Source organism: Meles meles, unplaced genomic scaffold (assembly GCF_922984935.1).
Source record: "Meles meles unplaced genomic scaffold, mMelMel3.1 paternal haplotype, whole genome shotgun sequence".
NCBI classification, from domain to species: Eukaryota; Metazoa; Chordata; class Mammalia; order Carnivora; family Mustelidae; genus Meles; species Meles meles.
The window spans coordinates 304,588-323,623 of NW_025721139.1; the positions used below are offsets into that span (position 1 = coordinate 304,588).

At 38.2% G+C, this 19,036-nt stretch overlaps 1 protein-coding gene across 1 annotated transcript in view; it reads right to left on the reverse strand.

Annotated features, from left to right (window-relative positions):
* Window positions 1-628: 628 nt before the first annotated feature.
* The window catches only part of LOC123936031 (phosphatidylinositol 3,4,5-trisphosphate-dependent Rac exchanger 2 protein-like), a 41,419-nt gene continuing 23,011 nt past the window's right edge, over window positions 629-19,036 (reverse strand). Inside the window, exons 4-6 of the mRNA XM_045996824.1 lie at window positions 16,185-16,318; window positions 5,324-5,468; window positions 629-641 (exon numbers count right to left, since the gene is read on the reverse strand). Of these exons, the coding sequence (XP_045852780.1) occupies window positions 5,339-5,468; window positions 16,185-16,318 (264 nt within the window). The 3' untranslated portion in view covers window positions 629-641; window positions 5,324-5,338. The remainder of the gene's footprint in view (window positions 642-5,323; window positions 5,469-16,184; window positions 16,319-19,036) is intronic.

The following is a 19,036-nucleotide window of genomic DNA, read 5'->3' on the forward strand; positions in this document are numbered from 1 at the left end:
CTTTCCCTCATAATGCAGCCCCAAATACTCCAATTAGAACTTGCCACGGGGCGCCTGGGTGGCTCAGTGGGTTAAGCCGCTGCTTTCGGCTCAGGTCATGATCTCAGGATCCTGGGATCGAGTCCCGCATTGGGCTCTCTGCTCAGCAGGGAGCCTGCTTCCCTCTCTCTCTCTCTTTGCCTGCCTCTCTGTCTACTTGTGATCTCTGTCTGTCAAATAAATAAATAAAATCTATAAAAAAAAATAAAAAAGAACTTGCCATGTCTTCCTCCACTATCCCAGGTAAATACTTACCCATATTTCTAATTTTTGCCTGTTTCGTAGCCATTCACATTAAAATTAGCAAATATATCACCATAAACCCATACTCCACAAAATTCCCAGAACTGCAATTCTATATATATCAGGTACTTGAAATGTTAAAAATACATTAGCATCCTATAATGTAGACATTTACTATAAGCCAGATTGATTAACTGAATCAAGATGCTTCCAACTGCTGGCCACACAGAATAACTTAGTAATTAACAAAATAATTACCATGGTGGGTGATTCCATTTTCTAATAATGCTTGTCCAAAGTGTACATCTTCCTCAGGCCTGTGAATCTCTCCAATTTCCAAGAGCCATGACACAAATTCACTGCAATAGAAATCCAGTGAAATAGTTAAAGAGTTTTTCCACCCCTGCCTCCCCAAGAAGTCTATTTCTACCATGCTTTCATCAAGCAGCATTGGAAGGAGCCTCAGATATAAAGAAATATTTGCAGTGCATTTAAGCTTGCATTTTTTCACATATGCAGAGCCCCAAATTATTTAAATTTTACTCTATCCTAGAAAACTCATGTCCATTCATCCATGCTTACCTAAACCCTATTATATAATACCTATTCAACTTACTTAGACCTCTAATAAACACAAAGGGAAATTTTTAGAGTAGTTTTAACTGTAAAGAGAATACAACAAGATCCTAAAGATAGCAAACAGACAAAATAAACAGAATAATAATGACTGAATATAAGAGATAGACTGGAATATGGCTTTCTAGGCACAGAAAACCAGTGTGTTTGAAGTCTAAGAAGGCAAACCCCAAAAAACTGCACACCCCATATGGTAGATGGAATTCTAAACGTGTTCTCTTACCCCACTATCAAGAATCCCATCCCTTGGTTTTGTAACCAAATCCTAATCTGGGTAGTGGTATGGATGAATTTTGTATAGGAAACTAAAATTCCAAGCCAGTTGACCTCAAAAGATGTAAATTATTCAAGTGAGCTTGACCCAGTCAGTTGAGCACTTTGAAGCAGAGAGTTTTCTCAGGCTGGTGGCACAAGAGTAAGAGACAAATTAAAAGCACAAGAAAGATTCAGTGAGCCACTGCTGCCTTAGAAGATAGAGGGGCCATGTACCAAGGAACACAGGCAGCTTCTGAGAGTGGTCCTGGCCAACAGCCAGCACAGAAGTAGGACTTATTCTTACAATCACGGGGGACTGAATTCTGTCAACAACCTGAATGTGCTTGCAAGTGAATTTTTCTTCAGACCCGTAAGATAAGGCCCAGCCGCATCTCAGCACTTGATGTTGGCCTTGATTTTGACCTTGTGAGACCCTAAGCAGACAGCCCAGCATTGCTCCCCCTCAACTTCTTTCTGAAGTATAGAATTATGAGCTAATGAATAGGTGTTGTTTCAGGGCACTAGGTGTGTTGTTATTTATTTTTTCTGCAGCAATATAAAATTAGTACACACCAATAGTTTTACTATACTGTTTTCAAATTTTGAAGTTATTTAGTGGGGCACATGGGTGGCTCAGTTGGTTGTTTTGGCTCAGGTCATGATCTCGGGGTCCTGGGATCAGTCACACCTCCTGCTCTCTGCTCAGCAGGGAGTCTGTTGCTCCCACTCCCTCTGTCCCTCCTGATGCTTGTGCTCTCTCTCTCTCCTCTCAGATAATAAATAAAACCTTTAAAAATACATAAACAAATAAATAAATACGGGTTTTTTTTTTTAATAAATACGGTTTTTAATAAATGCATTCTTGAATTTAAATGTCATCTGGGGGGTGGGGGTGGAGGGACCTGGGTGGCCTTGTCGCTTAAGCATCTGCCTTTGGCTCAGGTCATGTTCCTGGAGTCTGGGAATTGAGCCCCACATTGGGTTCCCTGCTCACTGAGACATCTGTTTCTCCCTTTGACCCTCCCGCCTGTTGTGCTCTCTCTGATTCTCCCTCTCTCTCAAATAAATAAATAAAATCTTAAAAAAAGGAATATTCCAGCACAAAACCACCCATCAGAACTGTCTACCACATCCATCTGCTGTGGCTGTGGAAGGCCAGGGAGGATGAACAAACTACATCTTTTACCATTTTGGGGTGTGGGGTGGAGCCCCACATCACAGATAAGTAGGATGATATTTTATAACACAGGAAAGCACCAGCTTGGTACTGTTTTTTGGGCCATGTGGTATCAGTAAAAGAACACTAAATAGAGAAACATTTTACAATAAAATATTTTATTGTGCTTATGTTATAAAAATATAACATTTGAACTTTTACATAAAGTAATGGATACATTTTAGAATGGTTTCAACTTTGCACAGAGGTCAGAGAAGCCAAGCTATACAAGGTGTCAGGAAATTACTTTGCCATTTATTTCAAAACCAAAAGCAACACCTATGGCTAAAGTCAAATAACCAAGGGGCATGGAATTCTAAAAATGGATATCTAGTCTAAAAAGTACATTTTAAGGCAGAAGAAGTTGTTAAAGCCATCCAAAAGAAAGAAAATTTTTAAAGAAGTAAAACTTCAGTTTTTTCTTCAATAGCACAAAAATAATAATACCAATTCCAGGGATGTCTGGGTAGCTCTGTCAGTTAAGCATCTCCCTTTGGCTCAGGTCATGATCTCAGGGTCCTGGTATCAAGCACCAAATCGGGCTCTGCACTCAGCATGGAGTCTGCTTGTCCCTTTCCCTCTGCTCCCCCCCCCCCCTCGCAAATAATTAAGTAAAATCTTGGGGGAAAAAAAAGCGTATCAACTCCACAGTGCTGTCACAGGACTAAATGAGCTGATGTATGTCAGGAGCTCAGCACAGTGTATGGCACATTTTGAGCACTTATGAAACGTCAGTGGTTGACAAATGGGTTGAGCTGGTTGGTATGTAGCGAAAGCATCATTCTCTGTTCTGATGTCAGCCAATTCCTGAATATGCCAAATTAAAATGAGGAAAAGAACACACTGTAAGAACTTCTATTAATTAGGAGCATAGGGGAAGGAAAGAGAAGGGGTAAGAAAGGAAGTTACTGGCTGGCTTTATCATGGGACCTACAGAAATCACAAGATCCCATCAACACTCTGCGAAAGGATCCTGATCCAGTCAAAAACAATCTCAAACTTGGTCTATAATTAGTAACTAGTAACTAAGCTAGTGTGCTGTTACGGAAAAAGCCACAATGAACAAACTAAAATTTACCAAGTCTCTCCTGTGTATCAGGCACTGTGGAGAACGCTCACATATCATTGTAACTAACTAGCACTTTGGCCGTGTAAGATCATGTTAACTCTTTTTTTTTAGTATTATTATTATTTTTATTACCATATAATGTATTATTTGCCCCAGGGGTACAGGTCTGTGAATCATCGGACTTACACATTTCACAGCGCTCATTAGAGCACAAACCCTCCCCAATGTCCATCACCCAGCCACCCTCTCCACACTCCACCCACGTGTTCACTCTATAGTTAACAAGACTCTGGCTCCTTTAATTAGGAAAACTTGACCCTGGGTCAGCCTTGGAGCTCTGTTTCCCTGGAACCTGATGGAGGCAGGGCATCTGCTGGGTTACCAGGCAGCATTGATCATGGCCAAAATGACTCCTGATGGCTATATGGAATATGAATACATTCTTGGTGAGAAGCTATAGCTTGAAGTGACTCCTATAAACAGGCATGTTCCTCTGACAACCCCGGAAGTTATGCCCCAGAGGTGGGTTTCTCTCCTACAAGAGCCGTCGGCTGGGGGCCTACCAAGGACAGCAACAGCAGCTTGCTGGCAGCTGAGTGCTCTGTTGTGAGGACCCCAGCCCCTGAAGGAGGGGCCCCATGCTGCCCTGCAGGCCAGGGTTTCCTGGCTTATATTCTTCTACCTGGGTTGGCAGCCGGTGTGGCCTATGGTTATTTATGGTATCTGCATAACTTATCGAGAAGACATTCTGGTAGGCATTACAGGTAAGCACTATGATCATCTTCATGTTTAGAGAGGAAAAAGACATTTAAACTTCCCACATCGCTCAACTAGCCAGAGGTAGGACCAGATTTGCATGGAGACAGTCTGACTGCGAAGTGTGGGCTTTGAACTACCACTCCAGTCTGCTTCTACAGAGTTGACATTGGCATTCACTGGTTGTATGAAGGCGGGCCTGGTAAACTCCCTGAGAGCTGGTTTCTGAATCTTTAAAAAATATAAAGATTATAAATGCAGAGTATGCATCTGAGGATTAGAAATATATGGAAACAGCCAACACGGGGCATGGCTTAAGGCAGCCGCCCTTCCCTTTGGTTCTGCACTCTTCACCCGGCAGGGACTTCCACGTGCTGCTGCCCGCAGACCCCAGAGGACTGACAGTGGGTCTATGCTCAAATCCCAGGCAACCTCTCTGCCTGTTGCTCTGTGCCAGGCCCCTTGCAGGACCCTCTTTTTCAGAGTCTTCATCGATGAAGTCAAAGTGCTGATGAATCTCGGGTTTGGACTCTGTGTCTTACATTCTTTGATTCTCTGACTTGTAGGCCCTGTACTCACATCCTTGCTAGACTTCCTCCCCCTTCAGTGAACCTGCTTCCTGCCAGCCCTGCCTGACCCCAGTGTCTGCTTCCCCCACAGAACACCATACATCTGAAATGGTTGACGTCAGGGATGGATGGATAGATGTCTAAAATCTTCCATGATTGCGGGCTCTAGGTCCATTCCTTCACCTCACTATCATCCAGGAAATGTTGACAGTATAAAGATATTCAAAAATGCCCAGAGGAATGTTTTTCTTTTTTTTTAAGATTTTATTTATCCATTTGACAGACAGAGATGATAAGTACTGAGAGAGAGAGTGATGGAAGCAGGCTCCCCGCCGAGCAGAGAGCCCGATGCAGGGCTCGATCCCAGGACCCTGAGATCATGACCTGAGCTGAAGGCAGAGGCTTTAACCCACTGAGCCACCCAGGCGCCCCGGAATATTTTTTTTAAAGAAGAAAAGCAAATCATTGAAGGAAGGGTAGTTGATACATGACATAGTGAAAACATGAAAGAAATCCATGCACCCAGACTATGGACCTTACCTTCCAAGGAAGCATTTAAGGAATGTGGTCAGTTTTCTTTTTCTGTCTTTGATCAGATTTCCTTGTTTGCACATCATCTTGTAGAGTTTCTCGCCCTGTTCTGAGATCATTACCCAGGTGTCTTGCTCCATTCCTAATTTTAAACCTATCGAAAAGGAAACCAAGGACAGGTAACTGAAAAAGTCTCCTCACTCACTCTTGCCTGCATGAGACCAAAATTTATTGCACATCAAGCATGGGCAGGGGGTTGCAGATACAGAGCTCTCTACCACAGGGCACCTGGGTAGCTCAGTCAGTTAAGTGCCTGCCTTCAGCTCAGGTCGTGGTCTCAGTGTCTGGGATGGAGTCCTGAATCGAGCTCCCTGCTTAGCAGGGAGTCTGCTTCTCTCTCTCCCTCTGCCCCTCCCCATGTGCATTAGTTCTCTCTCTCTCACACACACACATAAATAAATAAAACCATAAAAAAAATACCTGAATTTGGAGCATAGGGGAAGGAAAGAGAAGGGGTCAAAAGGAAGTTAATGGGTGGCTTTATCATGGGACCTACATAAATCACAAGATTTCTGTGATTTTTATTTTCAGTCTGCTAACTACAAAATTTTTTACTAGAATTTTTATTTTTTACAATGGAGGAGGAATTACCATTTGTCAGTAACAGAATAATTTTTATTTTTTTAAAATATTTTATTTATTTATTTGACAGAGATCACAAGTAGGCAGAGAGAGAGAGGGGGGAAGAGAAGCAGACCCCCCCCCCCCCCCCACTGAGCAGAGAGCCTGATGTGGGGCTTGATCCCAGAACCCTGGGATCATAACCTGAGCCGAAAGCAGAGGCTTTAACCCACTGAGCCACCCAGGTGCCCCCAGAATAATTTTTATTAAGAATAGAGCCTGTTAACATAAACAAATTAACAGAACATCCTTGTCTGCTTGCTTTGCTTTCTTCGTTTTTCCCTTCCTTCTTTCCCTCCTTCCTTTTTCACTTCAGATTTATCTATACACATAGCTATTCTGAAAAAATAAAGGTTCAACTTGATGAATCATTTATTTTACCTTTGAAATGATTTGCTATGCTATCTGAATTGATTGCTAGATTCAACAAAACTTAAAGAATCAGCTATGTATTCATAATCTTTGTTTTAAATTTTTCTCACAGGCTCTCCATCCCAGATCAACCAAAGGAGTTAAGTATTTGAAATGCTTTGGAAGTTCTCAAACAAATGTGTACTATGAATATTTAACAGAAGTAGAAGCTTTGCATGTTCTTCAAGGGAAAATTTCTGAAGTTGGAAGAAAGGGTTCTTTGTGTCCTGAAATTTTATCAGCAATGAGGTATTTTGCTCCTAAGTCTCTGGGAAAACGGAATAAACACTGCTTTTTGTCTTATCAGTTATTTGGTAAAGAAATTAGTAGTAACAAGCATTTCTGTTTCCTAGCTGAATTACCTAGTAATACATGTCAGATAGGTATCAATGGCTTTAATGCCTTGTTCCCTCCTACAAAAAATCACTAAGTGAGAAGTCCTGATAAATTGGTGGGGGAAAAAGATCACATTGTACATGTCTAAACACCCTCCTCCACAAATGTGTCAACCTTAAAGGGCCAGTATCACAAACTAGCATCAGTTTTTCCGACTCGGGATCCCCCCTTCCACAATCAGACCGAGATTAGCTGAGTGAAGCCAGCACTGCCGCTTAAAAGATCCCACAGTCCCACTAGTGCTACTCTTCTTTTAATCATACTCCAGGTAAAGAAAATCACAAGAACCACACGCAACCTGCAGTGATAAAATATTGAACTTATTTTAAAACGAACGTAATGTATTCTTCCCATAGAATAATGGAGGAAACACAAGTCCATGTGCCAGGCTGATGCTCTTGACCCTGCATACCGAAGTCCTGGGCCAGTCACCCCTGTAAGCTGGGTCTTCCTTCCTTCCCTTCCTCCCTGGATTATTTGATCCTGGCCTTGCTCTCTCCACACCCTGCTGACTCTTCCTTCAATATTTCATCAGGCCATTCCTTACTTCAAAAGCCTTTGGTAGCTCACCACTGAACCAAGTGAAACCATGGAAGCTTGCTTTTGTGCTTCTCCTTAAACTGACCCCACCCTATCGAACAATGCCATTTTCCACTGCGTTCTTCTGTGGCCGGGCCACCCTTTGTGGCTTTTCTCCTTGTCCTGTCAATACTTACCTGTTCTGCAGGCTGACGCTCCCATCAAGCTACCCAGCTCTGCTCTCTGCCACAAGCAACTCCTTCTTCCCTTTACAGTATACCCAGGTCCTTCATGAAGCCTTGCCTAGCCATTACAACCCGTGCATTCAGACTTCCCTTGGAAAATAAATGATTAAACTCAGAACTACACAAGTCAAGGCGCCTGGGTGGCAGTGAGTTAAGCCACTGCCTTCAATTCAGGTCGTGATCTCAGGGTCCTGGAATCAAGCCCCGCACGGGCTCTCTGCTCTGCAGGAAGCCTGCTTCCCTCTCTCTCTCTTTGCCTGCCTCTCTGCCTACTTGTGATCTCTGTCAAATAAATAAAATCTTTAAAAAAAAAGAGCTAGACAAGTCAGCATGAGATTGCATGTGGCCATTGCGTCATGAACAGAAAGCAAGACTGTAACTGACTGTTAACACTCTGCCAAGTCAAGTAATAGGTTAATAGCTGCAGCAATATAATATTTTGAAAGAATAGGTTATATCACCTAATAATTTAAATTGGAAAGACAGGGGATGCCTGGGGGTTGGTTAGGTGTCTGCCTTCGGCTCAGGTCATGATCCCAGGGTTCTGGGATCCAGCCCCACATCAGGCTCCATGCCCAGCTGGGAGTCTGCTTCTCCTTCTGCCATTCACCCTGCTCATTTTCTCTCTCTCCCCTCTCTCTCTCAAATAGATAAAAGATATCTCCAAAAAGATACAATTTTGTGAAGCAAATCTAGCATTATAGTAAACACTATGTAGTTTTTATTTAAATTCCAGTTAACATGTAGTATAATGTTAGTTTCAGGTGTACAATATAGTGATTCAACACTTTCATACAATACCCAGTGCCTCATTGCAAGTGCCTCCTTCATCCCCATCACTGATTTTACCCATCCCTTCACCTTCCTCCCCTTTGATAACCATCAGTTTGTTTCTAGTTCACCTCTTTCTTTCACCTATGATTATTTACGTGAACGCTATTTCTTGAAGGCAGGCATATTCTGTGCTTAGAATTTTGGATATATTCTCAAAGCAACCCTTTGAATGAGAGGGTACTGTCCTCTTCGTTTTATGGATAAAAATACTTAAAGAGGATTCGTCATTGGTCCAAAGTTGTTTGCTCAGCATCAAAACCAGGAATCCTATCTCGCTTTGTCTACTTCTTAGCCTATATATCCATTTCTTGGTTAAAAAAAAAAAAAAAAATATATATATATATATATATCTATTTGCTTTCTCAAATAGATAAAATCTTTATAAATAAATAAATTGAAAGGATAATGTTCCTTTTTAAAGTTTATGTGCTAGCCACTTTCTATCACTAATTTTAAAAATCATAAATAATTTTAAACATGTGTAATCATGAATGCATACATACATACAACAGGCCTCAAAATGTATAAATATCACAATGATATCCGTTACCAAATTACCACTTATTTCAAAATAAGAATTAGTGATATAAAAATGGCTTCATAATTTCAGTCACAGCACATTTTTAATAACTTCATTCCAAAAAGTAAATTTGAATTCAAATTATTTATTTATTTATTTATTTTTTTTTTGGTAAAGAAATTTTCTTCTTATTTATTTGACAGAGAGATCACAAGTAGACAGAGAGGCAGGCAGAGAGAGAGAGAGAGACAGGGAAGCAGGCTCCCTGCTGAGCAGAGAGCCCAATGTGGGGCTCGATCCCAGGATCCCGAGATCATGACCTGAGCCGAAGGCAGCAGCTTAACCCACTGAGCCACCCAGGCGCCCCAAATTCAACTTATTTATTAAGAACAGTAACATAGAGAGCATGGAAGGGGTGTGTGGGTGGCTCAATTGGTTAAGCATCTGCCTTCAGCTCAGGTCATGATCCGAGTCCTGGGACCCAGCCCCATTAGCCCATGGCAGGCTCCCTGCTCAGTAGGGAGTCTGTGTCTCCCTCTGCCCCTCTCCTCCATGCTCTCTCTCTCCCTCTCTCTTTCTCTAATAAATTAAATCCTAAAACAAAACACAGAAAAGCCCAACAGTGCTTTTCCTTAGTAGAAATTTTAAAATATTTTTAATGAAAGAATAATTTATTAATGCCATATGCAGGAATTTGCAAACTTCAATGGATCTAAAATATAATTCTACAGGAAGTGTTAAAAAGGAATGGAATTAAAATTGTCATTCATTAAATGTAGAATATCCAAACTGAACTGTCTCCAGGCACCGATGTTTTTTCCAAAAAGAGAAAAATCCAAGGGGCAGCCCTGAACAACTAACTAATTACTTTGAAGCTATACAGTTTGCAAATTCCTCACTCTTAACTCAGCATAGTTTTACATAAAGAGATGAGGTTTTTCAAAAACTGATACTACTATAACTCTCAGTGGAAATACTGGTATCTTTTCAATAGTGTGAGTTATAATGAGATGAAAGCTAGCCACGTACTGTATACTCAAGCTAGGAAATAGAAGAAACTGCCAAAAAATTTATTCAAAACATCAAGAAACTGATATCAAAACAATGTATTTAACCCTTATCCTGATGATCAATGGTGTGAATGCATAAATTTCTAGGAGAAATTTTAAAAAATCAGAATTTACTCACATTATTAATAATTAATGCTGAAAAAAAATACTTTTTGGAATAAATCTTTGATTCTATCAAATAACATAAGATTTTCTGGCATCCAAAATCATTTGACATTATTTATGGCAAAAAAAAAAATTTTAAAGGTTGTAACAGATTTTTCCTTTTAAAACTAGAAGTGACCCCACTGACCTTTTTTCAATTCCCAGGAACACTCCTTTAAATTAATAACATTGAAAATTTAACTGTATCAAGAAGGAACTAATATTTCTTGGTAGTCTTTTCAACATTGTAAAGTTATGCTACTTTTTTATTAAGAAAGTATTCAATAGCGCTTATACTACAGTAGCATGGTTGTAAAGGTAATTATGGTTTGTCTATTTTATTGATGATTAAGTAACAATAAATATATCTTATGTGGATGATAAGACATGAAGACAAAGATGACTAAAATTCAAAAAATGATTCTACTTTACTGAAAAGAGGATACAAAACTATAGAGGTTCATGTTTTTAAGCATTTTATTTTTTTTTAAAGATTTTTTATTTATATATTTGACAGACAGAGATCACAAGCAGGCATAGAGGCAGGCAGAGAGAGAGGAAGGGAAGCAGGCTCCCTGCTGAGCAGAGAGCCCGATGCGGGGCTCGATCCCAGGACCCTGAGATCATGACCTGAGCCGAAGGCAGAGGCTTTAACCTACTGAGTCACCCAGGCGCCCCAGCATTTTAAAAATCTATGCATAAAAAGAAAATGGAAATTTTAAAAATTCTCATTTACTTCTTTTTAGGTGATGAAATTACCTAGTATTTTCAATTTATTTCTCTGTTATTTCCAAATTTTCTCTAATAAGCAAAATTTAATTTAAAAAACTCAACGAGTTTAATATCTTTAAATGGTCTAAAATATTTATATTGAAAATGACAGCTGAAATATTTCCTTAAGAAAATCAATTCACACTAAAGAACACCTTAAAGAATAAAAAATTTCCATCTTATTCAATTCAAATTTGACCATTGTATTGAAATTTGTGGTTTGCCTAACACCACTAGAGATCACATTTTCTAAAGGTTACCATTTTGCCCTCTCTCCAACTACACAAATAAATTAGTTCTTAAGAAAGAATATAAATGACCTGTTGTTACTTTCCGAATGAATGTCTAAGCATATACTATGAAAATTACCAAGGAAGTTAACTGCAGAAAGTTCAACAGCTTTCCTAGGTAGGTCTTAAGTTGGATACTTTTTATGCATCATGTTCAAACTAATATCTCGGAAAGAATCTTCAAAGAATAATTAAATTAGAATTAACCAAAATGAGAGTTGGGTCTAGACAATGGAGGAATAGAAATTTGGAGACAAACTCAATGGCAACCATCTTCCTTCAACATAAGCAGTAATGGATAACATCGATATATTAAAACAAACAAATTTTCACATTTCTACATGTCATATCATTATTGCATTATTTTTTTGTATTCTAAGATATAACTGATGTAATTCAATTTATAAAACATTATAAGTAAGAGTGTAATCAAGTTTATTTTTCAAAAGATTTAAATAGTTACACACTGGCTAAAAGCTTAGTCTCATTCCAAACGCAATTATTTCTTCTGCAAGTTTTGAGCTAAATCATTGTGATCAGTGTCTGATGGAGTCCTTTACTTAGAAAAGTATTTTACTTATACCTACAGTATGCAAAAATACCTAGTATTTTTATAATATATTCAAATAGGCGGGGGAACATTTAAACTTGTCATCAAAAGTTTTAAGCATGGGGGCGCCTGGGGGCTCAGTGGTTAAAGCCTCTGCCTTCAGCTCAGGTCATGATCCCAGTGTCCTGGGATGGAGCCCCGTGTTAGGCTCTCTGCTCGGCAGGGAGCCTGCTTCCTCCTCTCTCAAACATTCCAGAACTTTGGTATAGTGTGTCTAAGACTGGTCTTTAATCTTTAAATGTAACACGAAGTTAAAATATCCAGGTTTATAGATGAACATTTATAATAATGAATTATGTGGCTAAATGTGTTTGTAGTTGAATCACTGAACATTCAGGAGAGATTATTTTAACAACAGGATTTTTAATTAAAGAGGAAAGATTCTAAGAAATGATTCAGGAGGATTCCAGAATACCTAGTCACTCAAAAGATTTCAATTAACTTGAACTATTCCATTTGACTCATTGACAAAATTCTGCCTAATAATTTAATATACTGAAATAATTATTCATTTGTTCCATTTGTTGTACAGACACATCTGACAAAAGTGAAGGCATAAATATTCACCAACTTCAGTGTCCCTCTCCTCCCCACCCTTGCAGTTAGATATCAGCCCTGAAGCAGGAGGAGTAGGTGCAAGGAGGGGTCACAAGGTGCTGTCCCAGTCTGAGTTCTTTCCTTGAAAGAGAATCTATGTTCCTAGGTCATCTGTCTAAAGCCTCATCAGCACTTAGTCCTTCATCCCTACTAAAAGAAATTAATTAAATAGATTAGTTAACCTGATTAGGGTTTGTCGGCCCAGGCCTTCACCATCTTGCACTCCTATGTTCATTATGAAAGTCACCTCTAAATGTCCTTTGCTAATAACCCTAAATAAATGCTACCAATTACGGATTCAGGCCATATAGTATGCAAGTTGGCATCATAGAAAGCCAGGATAGAGAAGAATGCCGAGAAGTTTAGTATGTAGATAATTGCATATTCTCCCAGGTAGGACATATTATTGTGGTCTCTTGCAAAAGAGAGTTTCTTGTAAGTTGATACATCATACTTCAATCATTTTTTAAAAAGTTTTATTCACAGGCAAAGAATCATGGTGTGGAATCTAACACTGGGTCTATTTTCCAAAGCATTCATTTACTTTGTGATCTTGTGAGTTCTGTATAGGCTTTTAAATTTCTCTTGACCCATAGATAGTAACACTCAGTATGAAATTCCACTAAGTGTCTGATCAATATTGTTAACACTTGGCTTAAAAAGAGAGATCTTTGGTCCCTTCAGAAGGTGGTTCTATTAAAGTGTATCAACTGAAAAGCTTCTGCTTTGAAAATAATTTTGCTCTATGTTTTAATGGAGAATATTTGATATCCCAATTTTCTGATTTCCCTTCTAATTAATTGTTTTAGTGGTCATCAGATACACACTGCAGGAACATTCATAATGGCAGAAAAACTAAAACAAACAAATAAAAACCTAAAGTCCACTGATGGGAGAGTGAGTAATTAAGTTGTTATCAATATAATTGTGATAATATTCAACCAATGGAGTATTATGCAACAGTTAAATGAATAAACTATTCCTATACATATGGATAAATAATTTACAAACTATATTGTATACAAAATATAAATTGCAGAAAGCAAAATACATTATCATACTTATAGAGCTCATTAACAAGCCAAACTAAGCCATATCATGCTTTATGTATTAACTATTATACATCATTTTTTTAAATACTAGTTTCTCCTGAGATTAATAGCATTAGTAAATTCCAGAGCTGAGATTCCTAATCAGCACTCTTGTCTTTTGTGAATGTAAATCTAGAATTCAATTCATCAAGTCCCCAGGTTTTGCAGTTAAAATATTGTGGAAATGTGGAAAAGGTTCAGTTTACTCATACTCACTAAATAATCTTTAGAGCTTCAATAATACTTGATTAAGGGGATGAAGTATCCTAAAATGAAGGGACTAGATGGTATCTTCTTACTACTTCAATTCAGGAAGTGAATAGACAATCATTTTTATGCAGTATTTCCATTTCTAGTCACTATGCATTTTGTCCATATTATATACCCATTAAGGATATTTGCTCAAAAACTAGGATTTTAGGGGCACCTGGATGGTTCAGTCAGTTAAGCGTCCAACTCTTGATGTTGGCTCAGGTCATGATCTCAGGGTCCTGGGACTAAGCCCCATGTCAGGCTCTGCACTTCAACGGGGAGAGTCTGCTTCTCTCCCTCTCCCTTTGCCCCTCCTACTGCTCACTATCTCTCTCTCTCTCTCTCAAAATAATAAAAAAAAACCTTCAGGATTTAATTTTACAAAATCTTTTCTGTTGTTTACCAATTTAAAAAGGAAAGTCATAAGACCATAAATGATATCATCACTGTACATGGCTAATCTTGCAAAAGCTTTGCACTTGAAAGCAGGCATGTATGAGATCAATTGTAATTTTAAAAAACTCATTCTCAAATGGATGCCTTTAATAATTGCACCTAGATGGATGTGTTAATTGACTTCATAGGTAAAATCCTTTCATGATGTATATCAAATCATCATGTAGTACAATTAAAATATATTACAATGTTACTTGTCGACTAGTCCTCAATAAAGCTGGATAAAAACAATTGTACCTAAACAACTTGAAGCACGTTATAATATTTTAATGAGTTATATACAAGTAAAATTAACAGCCTTTTCTACATCTTCCTGAAACGTATTTCTATGAGTCCCAATCTTGCTGCAAAATACAAAGAATTTAGAAGAGCATAGTAAAAAAATAGTCAATTCATTTTCATATGTGGTAAAAAGCATCTTTAAAAAAAAAGCTCATTAAGGCAGGGATTAACAACAACTATCTTTTTTTGAAAGATTTATTATTTCTTTATTTATTTTAAAGAGAGAGAGCATGTGTGAGATTGGGAAAGGGCAGAGTGAGAGAGAGAGAAACTCAAGCTGACACCAATTTGATGCAGATCCTGATATGGGGCTCAATCTCACAAACCTGAGATCATAACCGGAGTCGAAACCAGGAGTTAGACACTTAACCAACTGCACCACCCAGGCACCCCATAACTATCTTTTGACTTTAACCCAAACCTGTTCCCTTTCAGCAAGACACATGGGTAGTTCTATGCTTTCTCAGCATCACTGTATTTTTGCACTCATGTCTCCTGCTAGGGCATTCTGATACTATAATCCAAGAGGCAGAACTCCCATGTCATCAATACAGCTGCCAGCTCAGAGAACTTGCTCTTGACATCTTGTTCATTGACTTAGGAAATCCCATTTCAAAAGATGAAGAATGACGTTCCCTTAATCTTGCCTCAGAAATCAGGCAGTTTTTGAGTTTCTCATTTTCATGTTACCAAAAATCTTTGGTTACACTGTCCTCATTTCTGAACCTAGAATAAACACTCATGCAAACCCAGCATCCTCAACCCATCTGTTTCACCTTTAAATTTCAGGAAGCCTTTTAGTACCTTTCAACTGAAAATAAAGTATCCTAGATATGGTTAGGAAGAAGTAAAGAAAGGCTCAGGAAATTTCCCAATTAAGTTCAGCTTTATTATTTTGCTTAAATAATCTGTAAAATGTTTCACCAGGAGTTCAAGGAAACATTCTATATATTAAGTACCTCCTGAAGAAAAAATTATATCCCTACTTTAAAAAAAATAACATACATCAGTAACACTGCTACATTAAATTACTTAAACTAATGATAACTAAGCTATACCAGGAACTTGCATGGGTTTCATTCATTCACTTATTCATTCATTTATTCACTTATTCAACAAATACCTCTTGAGTGTCTATTACATGGTACATGGCAGGTCCAGTCTCTGGGGAAATAGCACAGAATAAGTAGCAAGACCAGTATTCTCATTGACTTTACCATCTAATCCAGCAAAGGTGGCAACAAATAAATAAATAATGAAGGAACTATTAGCAAGAATTTTCTAGGTATCGATATAAAATTGCCGGGAGGCTATACTAGATGGGGCAATCAAGGAAAATATTTCCAAGGAAGGGGAGGAAATGACTGGGAAACAGCACTGGGAAACACGGAAGACATATTCACCTTTCCTACAGAGCCTGAGGCATGTTGGGTAACAACAGAAAAAATTTTTTCCTCCAAAAGCTTCCTGGGAAGGTAGTGTTATTGAACGACTGTCACATTTCAGTCAGGTTTTACAAGAAGGTAACGAGAAGAATCAGAAAACCGGCTAAGAGTACGTGAATTTTACTGAGGAGATCCTGAGTTCCCGGGAGACAGAGGAAAAGGTTGAAACTGTGAGACTGATAATTTCTTTTTTCTCAAAAAATATTTTCCAAGGTTAATAAGTTATTTCTGAAGTAGTACCTGTTTATCACCTTACCTGTGTTTCCTTTTGCAATACACCAGAAGATGATCAAAAAGAAAAAACACCCGTTCTTGAATATTTCCAGAAGAAATTTTCAGCAAGACGCCACACATTAGCATCTCAGTGCAGGTGTCGGCGATCTTGGATCCCTAGGTTAAAAAAAAAGAAAAAGAGAGAGAGAGATAATGTCTGATTACTTAACAGAAACGTTTGTGTGTAATTCTTTTTCTCATTAAAAGTCTGTTTTTATTTCAAGATACAATATACGGACAGAATAAAAGTTGAAACACCATAAATATTTATACACTGGATGGAGGTCTCTTTTCCTCCCAGACTCCTCCTCATCAGTCTCAGCAGATACAACTGTGGTTAGGAGACTCTGGGTCTTCTTTTAGCTTTCTTACACATGTAGGCATATATAAGCATGGATGATACATGTTACCGATGCTCTTTTACAAGGAGATGATTTCAAACTGATGCATAAAATTCATGTCTCTAACACTTCTCTCCCCTTCCTCTCTTCCCCTGGTATGGGAAAAGAGCTCCACGGATATATCACAAAGTACATTAAATTCTCTAAATTTTTAACGGGTATCAACTTATTTATCCACTCCTTGGATGGAGAGAAGAAAAAAGAAGAAATTAAAGAAAAAAAACTATTTAAAGAGAGCAACCTTCCATACAGCTTTAACCCAAGGTAAAAGTTAGCATAGGCACACTTGTTCCTTAAATAAGCCTTCACTGAGTGCATGCTAAGCATGGAAGACCCTAGAGACCCTAGAGAATCCCTTTCTGGAGAAAAAAATCCCTTTCTGGAGGAATACAAGAATGAAAATCTAAGTTGAAATCGAAAAAGAATTTAATGAGGTGTAATAAAAAAATGGAGGCTCTTACTTCTAGGATAAATGAGGCAGAAGAGAGAATTAAGTGATTTAGAAGACCAAATGATAGAGATAAAGAAGCTGAGAAAAAGACAAACAACTACTGAACCACAAGGGCAGAATTTGAGAGATAAATGATACCATAAAATGAAATAATATTGGGATTATTGGGATCCCAGAAGAAGAAAGAAAGAGAGAGGCAGAAGGTATTTTGGAACAAATTATAGCAGAGAATTAATTTCCCTAATTGGGCAAAGGTACAAGCACCAAAATCCAGGAGGCACAGAGAAGCCACCTCAAAATCAATAAAAATAGGGGGGAAGGGAGTTGGGAGAGAGGGGTGGGGTTATGGACATTGGGGAGGGTATGTGCTATGGTGAGTGCTGTGAAGTGTGTAAACCTGGTGATTCACAGACCCGTACCCCTAGGGATAAAAATATGTTTATAAAAAAAATAAAAATATATTAAAAAAATTAAAAAATCAATAAAAATAGGCCCACACCCTATCATCTAATAGTAAAACTTACAATTCCCAGTGACAAAGGGAAAATCCTGAAAGCAGCCCAGGACAAGAGGTCGGTAAACTCCAACAGTAAAAATATTAGATTGGAAGCAGACCAAGCTACAGAGATCATGCCAAAAGGACTGGCATGATATAATCAGAGCAATATAATGAGGAAAATATGCAATCAAGAATACTATATCCAGTTAGGCTGTCACTGAAAATAGAAGGAGAGATAAAAAGCTTCCAGGACAAAGACTAAAAGAATTTGCAATCACCAAACCAGCCCTACAGGAAATATTGAAAGGGGTCCTCTAATCAAAGACAGATCCTAAAAGTAACAGACCAGAAAGGAACAAAGACAACATACAGTAACCGTAACCTTACAGGCAATAGTAGGGCACTAAATGTAGAGCTTTCAATAGTTACTCTGAATGTAAGTAGGCTAAATGCCCCAGTCAAAAGACACAGGGTATCAGAATGGATTAAAAAAAAAAGAAAAGAACAAGAATGAAAAGACCCATCATTATGCTGTCTCCAAGAAACTCATTTGAGACCTAAAGACACCTCCAGATTTAAAGTCAGGAGGGGGTGTAAAACAAGTTACCATGCTAATGGACATCAAAAGAAAGCTGGCATAGCAATCCCTACATCAGATAAATTAGATTTTAAGCCAAAGACTATAGTAAGAGATGAGGAAGGACACTATATCTTACTTACAAGGTCTGTCCAAAAAGATCTAACAATTTTAAATATCTATGCCCCTAACATGGGAGCAACCAATTATATACACCAATTAATAACAAAATCAAAGAAACATATCGATAATAATAAAATAATAGTAGGCAACTTTAACAACCCTTCACTGAAATGGACAGATCATCTAAGGAAAAGATCAACAAGGAAATGAAGCCGTTAAATGACACACTGGACATATGGAAATCACAGTTATATTTAGAACATTCCATCCCAGAATAACAGATTACACATACTTCTCTAGTGCACATGGAACATTCTACAGAATAGATCACATCCTGGGCCACAAATCAGGTCTCAACTGGCATCAAAAGATTGGGATCATTCCCCACATATTTTCAGGCCACAATTCTTTGAAACTAGAACTCAACTACAAGAGGAAAGTTGGAAAAAAAAACCTCAAATACATAGAGGCTAAAGAGAATAATGCTAAAGAATGAATGGGTCAACCAGGAAATTAAAGAATTTTAAAAAAATCATGGAAACAAATGAAAATGAAAACACAACTGTTCTAAATCCTTGGGAAACAACAAAGGGAGTCCTGATAGGAAAGTATATAGCAATACAACTCTTCTCAAGAAACAAGAAAGGTCTCAAGGACACAACCTAACCCTACACCTAAAGGAGCTGGAGAAAGAACAGTAAAGAAAGCCTAAACCCAGCAGGCGAAGAGAAATAAAGATCAGAGCAGAAATCAATGAAATGGAAACTAAAAAAAAAAAAAAAAA